Genomic DNA, 19727 nt, shown 5'->3' with positions numbered 1-19727 from the left:
ATGAAACAGAAACCTCTATACACTATTTCTAAAGTTCTCAGAAGATCTGAGAACTGATACCTTGTATAGATGCTGGATTTCAATTCCTTTTATCAAATTGGTAGGCTCATCCTGAATGAACTTGTTTCCCAGAGCTTGCTGAGGATCCTCTAAGTCTAGCACAGGTTTCCTAAGGGATGTAGGTTCTCCCCACCAGTAGGAGGGCTAGAAAGGAAGTAAACTCATTAATATGTTTAGGTGAACTGGCTTCTTCTCCTGGAAGAAAAATATTTCGGTAAATTAAATTCTCACACTTCATTCCTCCCACCCCTATCCTCAGCCTCGCCAGCCAGATTTCCTGGTATTGAACCTTTGATGATGCCTGAAGAAGTCAAGAATTTGCTCAAAGACTCATTACTAATAAACTGCATTTCAACCTACAACCCATGGCCTGGGGGATGGAGCTACAGAAGATGCCTCACGTGCACACTCCTGGTGCATGGGGGAAGCTATTGGGACAGCCAGCAGCCTTCCTGTGGCAAAGGCCTGGAGAAACGCTGGTGCTAACAATCCACCCACTTCTCCACAAACCAAGAAGGGCAAGCACGGCGGCCTTTGCCAAGTCCTGGAGTGAGGACCTGTGCAATTCAGATGGGCTCAGACTGAATCTGCAGGAGGGCCGAATCAGGCATAACGAGGTCAACTTTGTAAGAAAAATCCAGTTGTTGTAGGAGAGAAGAGATTCTGAGAACTTCATGGGGTCATCAAAGAAAGCTGTGCCCTCAGGTCACAGAGGTCTCAAAGAGCGCCAGGGCCTTGCCACCAGTCCAAGAGAAAAGAGGCCAAGGAGTCCTGAGGGCTCTAGCTTGTTGGGCTGGTATTCTGTGGGGGAATGTACGGCCTGCCACTCAAGGGGGCACATGAGACAGCCACTGCACTCTTAAGGGGCCTCTGCACAGGGAATCAGCAGTGGGGCAAGGGTCAGAGAGACTGAGACTCATTACCCATGCTACTTTGGCAACCATAAGTTGACAGGTTTGGAGTGAATCCAGATTAGAGAACCCCACTTAGATTTCTCAGAGTTTGAAGGTGCAACCAATATCATCAAGAGGGATAGGAACATTGATGACAAGCTATAAAAATCCTGGTGTCAATCTATAAAACAGCAGCATCAGTACTCACCATGAGGAAGAAGTACCAGGGCTTGGGTGTACCATACTCTCCTGGGAAGATGGCCTCCACATACCAGGCCACTAAGCCATACAAGACAGAGTCTAGCAGCAGCATCAGAAGCACCTGAGTGAAGTTAAACTCTCCTCCTATACTGCCCATGTTCCTCCACTGGATGCCTGTGCCTGTCACAAGGAAGGACAGTCACCACATCAGAGACGGAGAAAAGTTACCAGAGTTTTCCAATCAAACAGTAGAGACCAGGCCAATGAGAAGACTGGACTATTTGTCTCTGGAGTATTAAGAGACAAAAACAAGGCACAGGAAAGGAAAAGCTAACTGTTAGTTTCTCTTTTGAGATAAAACTCTTTTTTGTTTTTTTCTTTTGGCCACATCACACAGCTTGCAGGATCTTAGTTGCCCAAGTAGGGATTGAACTAGGGCCCAGCAGAGAAAGTGCAGAGTCCTATCCACTAGGCCACCAGGGAATTCCCAATAAAACATTTTTCTTATTGCCAAAATGGTCCCTTCCTACTCCTCCTGACCTGCTCCACTTGGGTTAATTCTTACTTTGTAGGTCAGCACAGGCATCTCCTTCCCCAGCAAGCATACATCCTCTCCCTCTGGGATTACCTGCCTAACCCATGTGCATCCGGGTCCCCTGTGCAAGCTGTGACCTTTGCCGGCTCTGCTCTGCACTGGAAATCTGCTCACCTACTGCCACCCCAGCCTGGGGCCAGGGACTGTCAGATTACCTCAGTTTCTCCAGTCTCTGACCCAGGGCCTCACATGCAGCAGGTGCTCAGTACACATATGCTCCATGAAGAAAGGAAGGTGCCGAGAAAGGGCCTGGGACTGATTCCTGGGTGTGAATAAAGGCAGGTATCCTTTGTAATGCCAACGGTCTCACCTGAATGCAACTTGACTGTGCATCTCACATAAAGCATCCAAGGTACCTGCACCTGCTGCCACACAGCAGGACTGAGGAGGTGGTAACTAACATAACCACAGCAGATAAATCAAGGGCTGATGAGCAGACAGATGGGCTAGAATGGTGCTCACTAGTCACCTGGGACGTTGTTCTGATTGTACGTCTGGGCGGGTCTTGGAGTCTGTTTCCAACACGTTCTCCCAGGGCTCTGATGCTGCTGGTATGCAGGCCATGCTAAGAGGACCAATATCAGGAGACCTCTGGAGCCCTTCCTGAGATGACATTCCCCGACTTGTGTCTGCCTTTGTGCCAATCAAGAGCTGTGCCTCTCACAGCGGCTTACAGACTGGTGCCGTAAAGTCAGTGCATGCAGTTCACGAAGGACAGGTGCACCCTTGTTCAGTGCACATCCACAGTGTCCCAAGGAAAGAAGAGTTGAGGCTCCTTCCCCACCTCAGCAGACATTTGATTGCCACTTTATCTATTTATCAGGAATATACATTTCAAGTACATAAAATGGAGTTTAACAAGCAATTACAAAGGAATTACCCTTGTGCAGCTACCACCTAAGTCAATCACCCCCAAAACCCCAGATATACACACCCCCATTACAATTTCACTGCCATCTTTGTTTGTAGGCAGCATCTAGTTGGGTTTTGCATTTTTATTTTACTTGGTATTCATATTTACTGGGATTATTGACTGTCTGGATTAAAATCTACCACTTTGCCAGCTCTTTTCTATTCGGTTCAAATTTTTGTTTCTTTCTTCCTCTTTTTCTTGCATTAATAGAATTTTTATGATTCCATTTTAGTTCCACTATGATTATTTTTACCTCTAAATTTTGTTTTTCAGTTTTGTTCTAGGGTGTAAAGGCACTTCCCTGGTGGCTCAGATGTAAAGAAACCACCTGCGATGCAGAAAACCCGGATTCAAGCCCTGAGTTGGGAAGATCCCCTGGAAAAGGGAATAGCTACTCACTCCAGTATTCTTGCCTACAGAATTCCACTGACAGAGAAGCCTGGAAGGCTACATACAAATACAGTCCATGGGGTCGCAAAGAGACAGACATAACTGAGTGACTAACAATACACAGGGTGTAAAATCGTCTTTAGAGTCTATATTCAATATTATTTGAAGATACTTCATTTCTCCAAAGACATACAGATGGCTAACAAACACATGAAAAGATGTTCAACATCACTCATTATCAGAGAAATGCAAATCAAAACCGCAACAAGGTACCAACACATACGAGTCAGGATGGCTGCTATCCAAAAGTCTATAAGCAATAAATGCTGGAGAGGGTGTGGAGAAAAGGGAACCCTCTTACACTGTTGGTGGGAATGCAAACTAGTACAACCACTATGGAGAACAGTGTGGAGATTCCTTAAAAAACTGGAAATAGAACTGCCATATGACCCAGCAATCCCACTCCTGGGCATGCACACTGAGGAAACTAGATCTGAAAGAGACACGTGCACCCCAATGTTCATCACAGCACTGTTTATAATAGCCAGGACATGGAAGCAACCTAGATGCCCATCAGCAGATGAATGGATAAGGAAGCTATGATACATATACACAATGGAATATTACTCAGCCATTAAAAATAATTCATTTGAACCAGTTCTAATGAGATGGATGAAATTGGAGCCCATTATACAGAGTGAAGTAAGCCAGAAAGATAAAGACCAATACAGGATACTAACGCATATATATGGAATTTAAAAAGATGGTAACGATAACCCAATATGCAAAACAGAAAAAGAGACACAGATGTACAGAACAGACTTTGGGACTCTGTGGGAGAAGGCGAGGGTGGGATGTTCGGAGAGAACAGCATTGAAACAAGTATACTATCAAGGGTGAAACAGACCACCAGCCCAGGTTGGATGCATGGGACAAGTGCTCAGGGCTGGTGCACTGGGAAGACCCAGAGGGATGGGATGGAGAGGGAGGTGGGAGGGGGGATCGGGATGGGGAACACATGTAAATTCATGGCTGAATCATGTCAATGTATGGTAGAAACCACTACAATATTGTAAAGTAATTAGCCTCCAACTAATAAAAATAAATGGGAAAAAAAAAAAAGAAGATACTTCATGTGTAGTGTGAGGAACTTACAACAGTTTCCGGTTTCCAGTACTTCCCTCCCACCCTTTGCTACTGTTGTCATGAGTTTTACTGTCACACAAGTTATTATTTAGCACCTTACACTGCTCCCGTTTTTGCTTTAGTCAGTCAGTTCTTTTTTAGAGCCAAAAAAACTCCACAAAAGACAAAATAAATTCTATTTTCCATTTTTACTGCTCTTTATTTTTGTGTGTAGATCCAAGCTCCTGTCTGATATATTGTTTTTGCTTGAGGAACTCAACATTTCTTGTAATGTCTCCTAGCAATCAATTCTGTCACTTTTGTTTATTTGCAAGTCATCCCTGACTTTCTCCTGGATATAGAATTCTGGGTCGACAGGAGTTTTCTTCAGTACCTTAAACATGCCACTTTATTTCCTTCTAGCTTGTTTATATTTATTGGCTATTTAAATATGCTTTTTTGTGAAGCACCTATTTTTGCCTGCTTGCTTTTTTATACTACAAAGTACAATTTTTAATTGATTTCATTAATTCTTTAAATATCCTTTAAATACAAGCCTTTTGCAGGTTAAATGTGTTTCAAGAATCTTCTCCCACTCTGTAGCTTCTCTTTGCATTTTCCTCATGGTGTTCCTCAGTTTCAAGTCACTATTTATCAGTCTTTTCCTGACAGCTATTTTTGTGTCTTGTTTAAGAAATCTTTCCTATTTTAAAAACATGAACATACTCTCTTATATCATATCCAAAAAACTATAGTTTTTTGACATTGGAAATGATTTCTGTGTATAGTGTGAATTCAAAGTCCAATTTCAATTTTTTCCATAATGTTCTTCAGTTGCTCCAGGATTGTTTATTAAACCCCACTGCCTCTGAAGCCTCTGATACCTAACAGTGCATTTGTCTGTCTCTTCTTTTCTATTAGTCTATTTGTCAACTATAATTTTAATTACTATTGCTTTATGATAAATCACAAAATCTGAGAAAGCACGTTTTTTCTCTCTTGTTCTTCCTCAAGAGTTCTTGGCTCTTCTTGGTTGTTTATACTCCCATGTAAATCTGAGAATCAGCTCATTGAGTTCTATTAAAAAAAAACTGCTGGAGTTTGGACTGGGTAGGAGTTAGATGTTACTTGTTTGCACAATTCATACGATTATGTTTGAGAGTAAGGTGCTGCTGAAAGGAGTTTGGCAAATTCCCCTGCCCCTGCATCTCTTTGATCCTGACTGTTCTTCCCTGACTTCTCAGTCTCCTTTGCAGTAGAAGAGGCCATGTGACACAATTCTTCCCCCCACACCACTTCTTCCTGACTTAACCAAGCTTTTGATTATTCTATTTTCTATTAAGTTTGAAAGTTTTACACTGTTTCTAGTCTTTTGCTGGTGGGCTCAGTAATGAATTACCAGATCTACTCTGCTGCAAAGTCTAATCAACATCTTTACTCTCCTTCCAGAAAGTATTTATTCCCATTGACTTCTGACTTTATCTCTTCAAAAATCCTTTTATATATTCTAATTCCATTTCTTAAAGAAAACCATAAAAACATTATCATCATTATTTTATACAATGTACAGGGATTTCCCTGGTGGTCCAGTGGTTAAGACTCCATGCTCACAATGCATGGGCCATGGGTTCCATCCCCAGTCAGAGAACTAGATCCCTCATGCCTCAACTAAGACTCTGCATAGCCAAAAAAATTTTTAAGAGGTAATGCATTAATACAATGACATCTTTGTTTTGTTTCTCAATTGGTTCAGAAATTAAGGAGGAGGGAAAGGCATTAATTACTGGGCCTCTTAAAAATTAAAACTAATCTAGTAAATTAGTTTACCAATACAAAACTATGGTTTTTCTAGTAGTCATGTATGGATGTAAGAGTTGGACTATAAAGAAAGCTGACAGCTAAAGAATTGATGCTTTTGAACTGTGGTGTTGGAGAAGACTCTTGAGAGTCCCTTGGACTGCAAGGAGATCCAACCAGTCCATCGTAAAGGAAATCAGTTCTGAATATTCACTGGAAGGATCGATGCTGAAGCTGAAGCTCCAATACCTTGGCCACCTGATGCAAAGAACTGACTCACAGGAAAAGACCCTGATGCTGGGAAAGATTGAAGGCAGGAGGAGAAGGGGACCACAGAGGATGAGATGGCATCACCAACTCAATGGATTTGGGTCTGGGTGGACTCCGGGAGTTGGTGATGGACAGGGAGGCCTGGCATGCTGCGTGCGGTTCATGGGGTTGCAAAGAGTCAGACACGACTGAGGGACTGAACTAAACTGAACTGAAAAAAAAAAAGAGGTAAAAATGTTTCTGCCATAGAACCACAGGTCTGCTTTATGTTGTATTAATATACAGTGATTCCTGCTTCAGGTTAGAACTGAAAGCCCTGCACTAGACTTACTGAGACAATGTAGAGGAATTCCATTTATTCACTCACTATCAGGTCTGCTGTCTGATTTGAACAGATAGGTCAGATGACCAGGAAAACCTAATCCAGTGAAAGCGTGAGGACTCTAAGAAATATTATCCTTGGATTTTTAACATTTCATCAATTATATTCTTAGAGAATCCTACCTGTTTATGGTCATACGCATTTGCATTTCCTTCAGCTGTAACGCCACAGCACTTGTGGGCTATCCCATGCCTTTCAGCAAAAAACACTGATCATAAATAATCAAGACAGTCTTAGCACAGGAACAAATTTAGCATAGGCCCAACCACTCACTCTGATTCCCTCAGTTTTAACAAACAGACCCCATTAAGGATCTACAGTCATTCACAAATGTGGAAGGAATCAGATACACCATTTAAAATCTACTCTTTCCCCTCTATTTGTGAATTATGGGATCAACATTGCTTTGTTAAAGAAAATCACTCACCTTCAATAAATTCTGGCCAACTTAACATCTTTTATTAAATTTTAAGTACCCTTAATCCATTTAGACCATCCCAACTTAACAAAGAAATCCATTGGTAGGCGATGCCTCTAAACTGGCCATTGGAGACTATCCCAGTGGCAGTAAGGAGACCTGCAAACTAGACCCAACTTCAACTCCTATCCCTGCTATCTGCTGCAAAACCAGCTGTGTCATTTGGGATGTGGATTCTGGTGATAAAAACTAACACTGAGCAATGAAGCAACTTGCTGGAGTGCTCAGAGTGGATCATCCTACCACCACTGAAATGTGAAACAGTTTCACTCAGTAAGTACTGAGACCCCACAGGGCTCAGCATTCTACAATTAGATTGATATGTTGGCTGCAATCTTCTGCAATGACTGTAGGTGTTGCGGAAACTCTTCAAACTTCAGAAACATGAGACAAATGAAAACTTGGCATTGTACTTTCCATCCCAAAGTGTATAAGCTGTAAGGGAGCTAGGACACGTCTGATGAAGGTCCCTTAGACTAGCTTGTTGTGAAAGAAGACTCACCTGGAGGCCTATGAGGATATAATACGGTATCTGCAACAGCACGACATCATCTGTGAAGTTCTGAGGGGTTATTTGAACTTCTAATCATAACTCTATGCATTTTAGATCCATACAATTATATAGGCATATAATTCCCTAAATCATCAGCACGCTTTAGTTTTTCCCCAAAACTACATTGCAACCTGCACAGTCTAAGCTTTATTCCATATTTCCTAAGTATTCCTTACAGTACCTATCATCGATGTAAGTATACTATAAACGCTCCAAACACTGAATAAAATGAACCAGTCATATTTGCTTGGAAATAAAGGTCAACTTTGCCTGTCAGGAAATGGCAAGACGTCAAGGCAGTTTACCTTGAGAAAGGTAAGGCTCACCTCTTATTTCAAATGTGGAGATTAATCGGACTCCCAGTGCCATGGCAACGTTGGAGAGGAGGCAAAAGGCAATCTTTTGGAAGGAGCTCCTTCGGCTGTATGTGAACGCAAGGTAGAGATATGGGAGGTAGGTTAAGAAGAAGATGATGCCTCCTGAGGCAGTGGCAACATGAGCTGCAGATTCAGAAGGCAGAAATGAAAAGAGTTTCATCGATAATGCACAAACAGTCTTTTCAGAAATTTTGATAGAAACCTTTTACACTTGTACTTTCACTATCAAAAGATGAAGAGGATTTGTTGCACTTAAAAAAATGAATATATCTTATGAAAATGCACAAGCATTTAACTACCTAGAACTTTCTCTGCTGTTGCTGCTGCTGCTAAGTTGCTTCAGTCGTGTCCGACTCTGTGCGACCCCATAGACAGCAGCCCACCAGGCCCCCCCATCCCTGGGATTCCCCAGGCAAGAAAACTGGAGTAGGTTGCCATTTCCTTCTCCGATGGGTGAAAGTGAAGTCACTCAGTCGTGTCCGACTCTCAGCGACCCCATGGACTGCACCAGGCTCCCCCGTCCACTGGATTTTCCAGGCAAGAGGACCAGAGTGGGGTGCCATGCCTTCTCCAGTAGTGCATTATAACATCTCCAACAGTAAGAACCGTCTTCTCCAAAGATGAAAGTGAAAGTCACCCAGTCATGTCCGACTCTGCGACCCCATGAACTATGACTATGTATCTCCAGGTCAGAATACTGTAGTGGGTAGCCTTTCCCTTCTCCAGGGGATCTTCCCAACCCAAGGATCAAACCCAGGTCTCCCGAATTGCAGGCGGATTCTTTACCAGCTGAGCTATCAGGGAAGCCTAAAGATGAGCGGTAGATTTAAACAGCATCTATGGAGCATTGTCTGGCACTGTGCCTAGCACTTTATATATAGTATCTTATTTAATCTTCCTAACCTCCCTGTTTTTCAGAGGAGGAAATTTATTTATTAACCCACATTAAATAAATTTGCTCAAGATCATGGGACTCATAAACAATGGGTCAAGGATTCAAGATTTCCAGGCCCTAAGCATAGTGGTTCCAGATTTGGAGATAAACCAATCAAATGGAAGTCTGGGAAATGAATATAAAATAAAGGCAAACATTTGCATTCCAGGAAATTAAGAGAACAAGGATCAAAAATGTAAGGATTGCATACATAACAGAAAGAACCACCATTAAGGCATCAGGCAGCCCTTCCCTGAACCCAACCACACGAATCTGACTCTGGGTGTCCTGTAGCTTCTCTGAATTTGCTTCTTTTGTAAAGGCTGATAATAACTGCTAATATGTTATAAGTGCTATCACTTTCCAAAGAAATGGATATGGAATCTTTTGATCTGCTCAAGGTCAGAAAAAACACTGAGATGCAAATGCAGTGCTCTGGGGCCAGAACAAGAGCTTCTGATATGTAACAAGTAAATCCAGTTGTTGATCTACTTGATATATAGTAGTGTGCATCTGTTAATCCCATACTCCTAATTTATTCTCTCCCTTTTCCCTTTGCTAACAAGTTTGATTTCTATGTCTGTAGAGTCTGTTTCTGTTTTGTAAATAAGTTCATTGGTATTTTTTTTAGATTCCACATGTAAGTGATATCATATGATATTTGCCTTTCTCTGCCTGACTTACTTCACTTAGTATGATAATCTCTAGGTCTATCCATGTTGCTACAAATGGCATTATTTCATTCTTTTTTATGGCTAATATTCCATTATCTGTACACCACATTTTCTTTATTCATTCATCTGCTGACAGACACTAATGTTGCTTTCATGTCTTGAACACTGGGGTGCATGTATCTTTTTGAATTACAGTTTTTCTCTTACAGATATATGACCAGTAGTGTGGGGGCTTCTCCTGTTGCAGAGTATGGGCTTTAAGGTGAGCTTCAGTAGTTGTGGTGCACAGGCTCAGCTGTCCCATGGCATGGTGGATCTTCCTGGGAAACTGGAAGGTCCAGGAAGATCTGAACCAGAGATTGAACCCATGTCCCCTCCATTGGCAGGAGGATTTTTATCCACTGCGCCACCAGGGAATTCCCCAAGTTCTCTTAAACCCTCTTTTTTGTGTCGCCAGCTGCCAGGCCTGTCCTCCATTAGTGTTTCTATCTGCACCTCTCTAGGTTGACCCATAGCTCAATTCTCCTGCACTCTTTGGCATAACTTTTTATTATTTTTGCCTTTCATGATTCATCTATTCTACCTATCATTTTAGAGGTAATACCCCGCCTAACAGAACCAAATTCCCAGGAGTTCCTCTTTTATTATGGTGTCTTACTATTGTTATGCAACAACTTCACTATCAGGACCTGGAAAATTATCTGCCCTGGATGTCTTAGCCTTTCTTTCCTTCCAAACAGACTTATCATTTCCATCTATTTTGAAATAACATTTAGAAGCCCAGAGAAGCATAAAAGTGTACATATACAGAACTAATTTCACATGTCTTTAATGGGGAATGGAATTATTCCATTGTTAAAGTAACCATACAAGTGAAAACTTGACTCTGAAGGAATAATAATTAACGCCACAGGTATTGGAAATAGCAATGCTACCAAGAAAAGAAGTCATAAACACACTCCCTGACAGAAAATTGTATTAAGACTCACCTTTTTGAAAGAAAGTGCTGATCATGAATGCAAAGAAAATTGTGGCAATTGCAAAACACATTAGAAACACAAATATCAAACTAGGGTCACTGTTTCCGAACACTGCTGATTCTTCAAGCTACAAAATAATCACAGGGGCACATAATTCTTACATGGAAAGAATAAAGAAAAGGCGTAAAAGACCCTTAAAACAATGTGTAAATTTTTAAAAACCAGGACTATCTTATATAATGCTATATATATATATATATATATATATATATATATATAGGTTTTTAAGGCAGACCTTTAATCCAGCTTCCATTACCATTTACAAATCATGCTCTGTGTGTATACCTTTTTTAAGGAAAGCATAAGTTTGAATTCAATTTCTGGCCCAATGTGAATGTTCTTTTTGCTTTAATAAGAGAGTTTATCCTATTTACCATTATAACTACTACAAATAATTTTAGTATTCCTTTCAATATCTTATATCTCCTCTTTTTATTGTTTTCAGGCAATTTTCTTTGTTTATATATTTTGCTATATAGTCTGAGTTTTCCTGCCTTTCTGCATTCAAAATACTCCAATTTTGGTAATTTAGAAGGCAAATTTTCATATATCCATATATTATAATTTAGTTATTAAACACAAGTTAGTGAATTGGAACACAAAATTCCATTGACAGCATAAAAGGAAAAATTAACAACATACCTGGGTATAAAAGAACATTCTTAACTTTTACAATAGCTATTTTCAATTATTTACAGAGCACAAAATTTGCAATGTTTTAAAGTTTATAACTCAACTTTCCTAATGAACTAATCACCCTCAGGCCCCCTACTTGAAGACTGAAGAAGTGGAGGGAGGGCAAAGCTCTCCCAGGTCATAAATTTCAATGCTTCCTCTGCCAAAGGTTTAGCAAATACCACGACATGTCAACCTGAGGTTTTTAAAATGTTCATCAATCACTGTGTTTTTCACCATCTCCTGAATCTCACCACCACCACCCACACCACACCATACTTAACCCCCATTATCTCCAGAGCTTAGCACATCCTGAAAGACAAGAGACGTGTACCTCTGTGCAGAAGAGAATGGTCATGAAAGAAACAACAATGGAGGCAGAAATAAAGAACACGATGAACCAAGCCACCCAGTGTTGCCAGTTTTGCAGCCCCATCATGCACATATACTCCTAGAAAGAGAAAAGAACCAGATGTTACAGGGTCTTCCGGCTCAGTCTGAACTGGTCTGGTTTAGCTGTCTGTTACTGAAACCTGAGCAGTCTGGGATGAAGGGTCCTATGTGTGCCCTGGGAAGAGGTGGATCATGGGTGTGGTGGGGACTGAGTTGGAAAGAAATTAGCAAACCAGAGAGTGGAGTTTCTCTGGTAGAGATAGACCTTAGGTTAAAATTATTCTTCTTTTGCTATGGTTAGTAAACTGCTGGTTCATTCATTTATTGAACACTGACTATCCATGAATGGCCCCTATGGCCCTGAGGATAGAATCTAAACTCCTCGGCATCCTGTGCTCTGGTCACAGAAAATCTTCCTATAATTCACTAAACACATCTCAACCTCTGTGTCTTTTTTGTTTACTTTGCCTCTCACACATGTTGCTCTCTTTTTTCTCTCATTCTCTCTTTACCTATTGAAATCTTGCTTGATTTTCAAAACCTAGTTCAAGTGTTACCCGCTCTGTGAAGCCTTCTCTGCTCAGCTCCACCCTTGCCCCATACAGCCAGCACATCCACATCCCATTACCCAAGCACTGGGGGTTCCTTTGTAACATGACCTTACTGCCATGAATCACCAGAGGAAAAGGACGGTTTCGTTTGTATCTGTAACTCACATGTATATGTCTAGCAAACACAGGTGAAAAAATGTCTGGTAAGTGAATAAATGCAAAGCTCTATGCTGGGTACCATGCAGAAAAAATACCACAGGCAGAGCGACTGCATTCCAAAAGTTCACAGTCTCGTAGTAGAGATACATATGTGGTAATAACTCCGTATACTCCATGCCCTAAGTACAGAAATAGAGTTTTTATCTTTTATACAGATCAGAAGTGGTAGTAGGTCAATGAATCAAAAATGAGTTGGTTAAAGCGGGGAATCACAAAAATGACATACACATGATTTAAAACTTCATCTTCACTTAAAGCACATAAACGTGTAATGTGTGCCAGTACTGCGATGTCAGAACATGAACTCTTCTTTTGATGTGTGTGCTGCTCACTGGAGCACTGGAGCTCATGTGACTGTGCTGGGTCTTCACTGGGGTGCAGGCTTTTCGCTAGCTGTGGTGAGCTAGGGCTACTCTTCATGGTGGTCCACGGGCTTCTCATTGCAGTGGCTTCTCTTGCGGTGGAGCATGGGCTCGAGGGGCCACAGGCTTCACTAGTTGCAACACACAGGCTCAGTAACTACAGCTCGTTGGCCCTAGAGCACGTGTGTTCAGTAGTTATGGCACACAGGCTTAGTTGCTCCACGGCATGTGGGATCTTCCAGGCCCAGGGATTGAACCTGTGTCTCCTGCAGTGGCAGGTAGATTTTGTACCACTTAGACACCAGAGAAGGCCTTCTGCTTTCTTATTTAATATTACATCTTCTGTTGTATGTGCTTCTTTTTGTGTGTGTGATTTCCTTTGTTTTTTGTCTTTTGGTATATGGACTATATTCTCTTTCTTTTTATTTTCTCCAGGGTTTTAAGAATTAAATGTCCTACTTTTAAATACTATTTGTTTACTTTTAAGCTTTTCAAAAGTGTTCTTTATTTTTGTCTAGAGAGCAAACTCAAGTGTGAAATGGGAGACACACAACCAAGTCAATGATCTGGGTGAAAATATTTGATGCCCACCCCCTTCCCTCCACCAATCTGTTGCTGAAATGACTTAACAAATAGGAAAGAGGAAACTCCTTCCCTGAGCTGGGAATGAGAAAGGGTTTCCAACAGCACACCAGAAGCTTCTGGCTTCCGTGGAGCTTTTCAGTCCATGCAGAGCCAAGCGGAGAGGCCTGCCATCAGGCCCTGTCTCAGCAGCACCCGCTGCAGTGGGTTAACACCCCTACCCTCCACCACGTCTGATTAAGCAGGAAATGCACCCCACCGCCACGGCCACCCCGGCAGACTGATCGCATGAGAAGGCAGAGCAAACCAGGCCTCGCCGGTGAGGCTGAGTGCGGCTCACGGAGCCACTGGCAGCCTACTTCAGCACATGAGCATCAGCAAAAGAGGAGGGACCGGAGAGATGGAGAAGAGGCTTTCTTTAAGAGCAAAACGTGAGGAAAGAAGTAACAAGAGATTCAGTAAGGAACAGAGGAGTGCAGAAAGATCTACCCTATCTTAAGCTGTGGCTTCTAGAGATCGCTCCCTGTCACCTTGCCACAAAATAGACTGAGTTAATTTTGGATGACTATTCCTCTCATTTTTCAGTTAGTTCACAAACATTTCTGCACACCTATCATGTGTGAGGCAGTGTGCTGGCAAGTCAGGAACCTAGGACAGACACTCCCCTTCTGAAAGTAAGAGTTCACCTAATAACATGAGCTAAGCTGCAAGCCGGTTAAAATGGTGAAGGAACATCCAAGTTCCAACTCATCTCGAAGGCTGCTCTCATAGCTAAAGCCACCTCTCACCTGCCCTGGCCTCCCTCCTACCCTGGCCATTGTTTATTAGCAGTTCCCACATACTCCTGGCCACCTGGCTGTAGGACGCGCTTACCTTCAACTTCCTCTCCTTCTCCAGTACGATGGAATTGATGGTGATGAGCTCAATGCAGATGAAGCTGAGCATTAGGAAAAGAGGGAACTCATTCTGCAGGACCAGGAAGAAGCTGTCCCGGACATAGGCACCGTGTGGGAATCTCTTCAGAAGCACACTGAGGCTCTGAAACAGGCCGGTCGTCTCAGTGGGAGCGTGGTGCCACATGATGGCTCTATCTGTCGCATGCTGTATGGACAGGAAGCCTTCGTGGTAGTATCCTACACGAGAAAACAATGGATATCAAGCACAAGAGATTAAGAACAAAGATGCAAAATAACTGGTAATTCAGATGGGTGATGGCTAGCCAGTCACACAGTCAAGAATAGAAAAGGTACTGCTATAGCCAAGGTGCTATGATTGGAAGAAAAGAGCAGAAAGTCACAGTGGGACTCGTGTGGCTGAGGGATGGTGTCTTTTATCAGAAATGGAGTAAGCAGGAGTTCTGGGCAGACAAATGAGAGATACCCTGTAACACAACCATCCTCGGGGCAGGGGGCATCTTCTCCCCTGAGTCCTCAGGCTCTGGGGAGGGTGCCCAGTCTGCAGTTGTGCTCTCCACCACACAGGAAGAGTCAAATTCAAAGAACTTAGAAGATGCAGCCCGTCTCAACTGCTGTGACCTGTCCCTGATCTGTCCCTGCTGTAGTCCAAGGGTTATGGTCACTGAATTTTGCTGCCAAACCTCAAAACCAGTCTTCACCAAAGCAACTCTTGTTTCAATACAGCATAGCTGGTGTGCCAAGGTCAGCTTTTGGGAACAATAAATAGATTGAAAGGCAAAGATCCAGAACTCTGTGGGAGAAGGTGAGGGTGGGATGTTTCGAAAGAACAGCATGTATATTATCTATGGTGAAACAGATCACCAGCCCAGGTGGGATGCATGAGACAAGTGCTCGGCCTGGTGCACTGGGAAGACCCAGAGGAGTCGGGTGGAGAGGGAGGTGGCAGGGGGGATTGGGATGGGGAATACGTGTAACTCTATGGCTGATTCATGTCAATGTATGACAAAACCCACTGAAATGCTGTGAAGTAATTAGCCTCCAACTAATAAAATAAAATTAAAAAAAAAAAAGAAAGGCAAAGATCCCTGGTCCTGGAGTTTTCTAAGAAACAATGGCCCACGTCCAAGCAAGGGTGGCCAGCCCTCCACACCAGCAGAGCCAAGCGGGGTATGCCAGCATTGGGGTAGAGAGGACTGAGGTCTTCTGGTGGCCAAGACCTAGGGAGGCCTCCAGATATGTCAGGGTGAAAAGGGCAGGAACAAATTGTTAACAATAAAGTTCTGGGAACTGTTACATATCCGTGACTGCAAGCAGGAGAACTGCCACAGAACTGCTGACACCCTTTCTAGACTCACATGAAACTGTAAACTCCGGGGCTTGGATTCCCACCTGGAGGGCGTGCCAGCCCAAGGCTTCAGGCAAAAGTGCGGCCGCTCTACAAGGTGCTGCAGACTGGCGACTTGGTTCTTTAAGAGTAGTTCATCCCCAAGGGCCCTGCGAGGACGGCCACCCTAAACCACTCATGAAGACAGAGACCAAAACATGACAGCGATTTGGAAGGCGCAAGTCCCAGAGAGGACTGGTTCACATGCCTCCAGTCAGGAGGCCACTGCTTACTGTGGAGGAGAGAGGATGAGAGAGTCTCCGCATCGCCCCACTGTTTTCCCTCAGCGCGGGGAGCTAACGGCAAGTACATGTTGTTATAAACGGGAAAGTTAACACGTACGGAAACATAAAGAAAGTGCTCATTCTTGTAAAATGCTTCCATTCTTCTCTTGAACAATTCAGTATCATTACAAAACAATCAGAGGCTAAACTGCTGGACTAACTTACTCTAGAATGTAAGCATTTTACTAAATGCCACATTTCTTTTTTTTAATGTTTATTTGACTGCACTGGGTCTTAATCGTGGCATGTGGGATCTTTAGCTGTGGCATGTGGGATCTAGCTCCCTGACCAGGCATCAAACCCAGGCCCCCCACATTAGGAACACAGAGTCTTAGCCATTGGAGCACCAGGGTAGTTCCCTGAATGCCACATTTCTAAATCCACTGCTTCAATCTCTTCTGAAATGTTAGTTTAGCAAGTGTTCAGACACAAAAACAACACAAATGGCGTCATTAAGACTGAATGAAACCAGCTCATGACAATGCACAGAGGCTTCCTCACCTGGAGCTCCCCCTTCAGAAACTCCATAGTCTCGGGGCTCTTGACTTAGGTTAGGAGGATAAAGAAGGGATGTGAGCCAGCCCTGGACGTCATCTTGAGGGAGGATTAAACTCAAGGATAAATAATTCCTCTGAAAGAAACTGAAGCGCAAGTGGTACTTAACCTAGGAAGAAAGAGAGAAAACAAATGCAGTCATGAGATCGAGGAACTCAGAAATGGAACAGGACACAGCAAGGGTGTGCTTGACATTAGCTTCGATGGGAGGAAAGGCACCCACGCTGGCAGACGTCCTCTGGGGGCAAACGTGGACGTGTCTTCCCTGCATTCTTCTGTGACCAGCCTAAGAAACAAGAGGGGTCACGACTCCCATCAGGAAAGCAGTGCTGCGAAAAGGCTCTGACTGCAGGCTCTGGAGCCAGACCACCGGGATCCAAACTCCCATCTCCTAATGAGCAATCACGGCAGTCTGGGCAAGTTGCCTAACCTTGCCAGGTTTCCTCTTCAGTAAAACAGGAATGATGGTAACAGTACCTACCTCCAAGGCGCTGTGGGATCAAGTACAATGATCCCTGGGGTGGGCCTGGCATTTGTAAGTGTCCCAACATCCCACACCAGTTCTAACAACTGATTGTTAGATAGACTGTACGAGTTCCAGTTCAGTCGCTCAGTCATATCCGACTCTTTGCGACCCCATGAACCGCAGCGCACCAGGCCTCCCTATCCATCACCAACTCCCAGTATCCACCCAAACCCATGTCCATTGAGTCGGTGATGCCAACCAACAAATCTCATCCTCTGTCGTCCCCTTCTCCTCCTGTCTTCAATCTTTCCCAGCATCAGGGTCTTTTCAAAAGAGTCAGTTCTTCGCCTCAGGTGGCCAAAGTATTAGAGTTTCAACTTCAACATTGGTCCTTCCAGTGAATATTCAGGACTGATTTCCTTTAGGATGGATTGGTTGGATCTCCTTGCAGTCCAACAGACTCTCAAGAGTCTTTTCCAATACCACAGTTCAAAAGCATCAATTCTTCAGCACTCAGCTTTCTTTATAGTCCAACTCTCACATCCATACATGACCACTGGAAAAACTTGACTAGATGGACCTTTGTTGACAAAGTAACATCTCTGTTTTTCAATATGCTGTCTAGGTTGGTCATAACTTTCCTTTCAAGGAGTAAGCGTCTTTTAATTTCATGGCTGCAATCACCATCTGCAGTGATTTTGGAGCCCAGAAAAATAAAGTCAGCCACTGTTTCCACTGTTTCCCCATCTATTTGCCACAGCAGAGCACAAAAGCTATACATCAGTGGTTTTCCCATCCTAAAACAGAAATCAAATATTTTGATATTTATAACACTGCCTTTTCCTTAAATGAACAGATCCACCATATCTGAAGTCCATGGGATTAGTAATAATGACAATTACTATTCCTTCTGGAAAATGCCTCTACTCCAGGCCCCATTCTAAGCACTTTATAGGCATAAAACTCATTTAATCCTCACACTAGTTCTATGAGTTAGGAACTACTATTAACTCCATTAAACTGATAGAGAAACTAAGGCCCAAGAATGTCAGTGACTATCCCAAGGTTACACAGGAGGAAGAACAGAACTGGGACTCCAGTATGGGGTTGAGCACTGGGGCTCCCTTCCATAGCCCAGCGGCTGAAACTATGCCATCCTGTACCCTCAGGACACAGGCTCGCTCCAAAATGTCTTCTCTTTTGAAGAATAAGAAAACAGGATGTAAGATAAGAAATCAGGAGTATTGTCTCATCTCCTCTGGATATAAGACAGCCACCGGCCGACAAAGCTGACAAGGCACAGCTCGGCAGCGGGACTGCTTACTGAACTCACGTTGAAGGTGGGCATCACAAGAAGATTGTGACGGTAGAGATCTTACCTCAAGTGGCAAGGGTTCCGTGCTGTCATTGAAGTTATGATCAAAAACAATCCCAGTCAATACGTAAAAAGCTTTGGGATCTTGAATTATGTACTTTTCAAACAAAGGTACTGAAGGGCAGCCTAGAACTGCAAAGAGAAAAATCCAGTTAGTGAGTGGGTGGCAGGGGGGGTGAGGATGAGGGTGTTAAATGCTGCCCAACCACCCCCTTCTACCCCGAGATACGGACTTCTACCTCCTTGGCTAGCAAATGTCACTCACTCATTCCTTCACCCTGCAAACGAATGTGCACATCCTATATAAGACACCCAGAAACACCCTGGGCAGTGGGAATGCACAGTCGATGATAACAGCTAAACCTCTGTGGGGTCTCAAAGCTCTTGCATATTTGAATTCTTCTAGGCTGACTCATTGGAAAAGACACTGATGCTGGGAAAGATTTGAGGGCAAGAGAAGGGGCAACAGAGAATGAGACAGTTGGATAGCGTCACCAACTTGATGGACATGAGCTTGAGCAAACTCCGGGAGATGGTGAAGGATAGGGAAGCCTGGTGTGCTGCAGTCCACGGGGTCACAAAGAGCCAGACACAACTTAGTGACTGATCAACAACAAAATTGCTTGGGACTGAAGTAGTTAGAACACTATTCTTGTTCACGTTAATGACAAAATTATCACTGCATTTCCAGCATCTCTTCATGGTTATAAAAACCAAAAGTGGAAACAAAATCATCAAGAAGTATAGCTGCTCTGATGAGAGAATTAAGTTTTTAAAGTCATCTGCCCTCACATCTGACTGGTAATTCAGGATCCTCCTTGAGAATAATTCTTTCTCAGAAGGTCGAAGGTGTGACTACATCACTGCGCGCGCAGCACTGCCAAGGGGAATATCTGATTCCTCAGAGGCAACTAGAAACCTGTGATCTTCTGTTCCTTGATCCCTGGGTTCAGAAATGTCACTAACACAGGCCCACGTTTGCTCTTTCTTGTTCCCTTGTTTGTGATGAGCACATCCACCCAAGCTGCAGATGTCAGTGTTCAGAAAGCTTTTCTCTATTGCTGTTTTCCTCCCATCATTTGTCACCTTTTTTCCTTTCAGAAATCTGAACAGACGAGCTGGGGCTTCCAGACATGCCCTTCATGTCTATCCCCTCATCCTTCATACATATTCCTTCACCCATTTCTTGGTCTCTTGGCTTTACAGTCTTAGAGGCTTCTCTTGACTTTACCTTTCCCATCACCAACAGAACTTCACACATGTCCATCCTATTATTTCCATG

General features: G+C 43.2%; 1 protein-coding gene across 1 annotated transcript in view; it reads right to left on the bottom strand.

Annotated features, from left to right (window-relative positions):
• LOC136157348 (ATP-binding cassette sub-family A member 17-like) overlaps positions 1-19727 on the bottom strand; it is a 90020-nt gene that overhangs the window by 55523 nt on the left and 14770 nt on the right. The window contains exons 3-10 of the mRNA XM_065919266.1: positions 18450-18577; positions 16551-16713; positions 14338-14597; positions 11692-11808; positions 10632-10749; positions 7984-8157; positions 1162-1334; positions 61-204 (exon numbers count right to left, since the gene is read on the bottom strand). Coding sequence (XP_065775338.1) covers positions 61-204; positions 1162-1334; positions 7984-8157; positions 10632-10749; positions 11692-11808; positions 14338-14597; positions 16551-16713; positions 18450-18577 — 1277 coding nt within the window. The remainder of the gene's footprint in view (positions 1-60; positions 205-1161; positions 1335-7983; positions 8158-10631; positions 10750-11691; positions 11809-14337; positions 14598-16550; positions 16714-18449; positions 18578-19727) is intronic.

The sequence above is a fragment of the Muntiacus reevesi genome, chromosome 2 (genome assembly GCF_963930625.1).
Source record: "Muntiacus reevesi chromosome 2, mMunRee1.1, whole genome shotgun sequence".
NCBI classification, from domain to species: Eukaryota; Metazoa; Chordata; class Mammalia; order Artiodactyla; family Cervidae; genus Muntiacus; species Muntiacus reevesi.
This window is presented reverse-complemented; position numbering and strand designations above follow the sequence as displayed.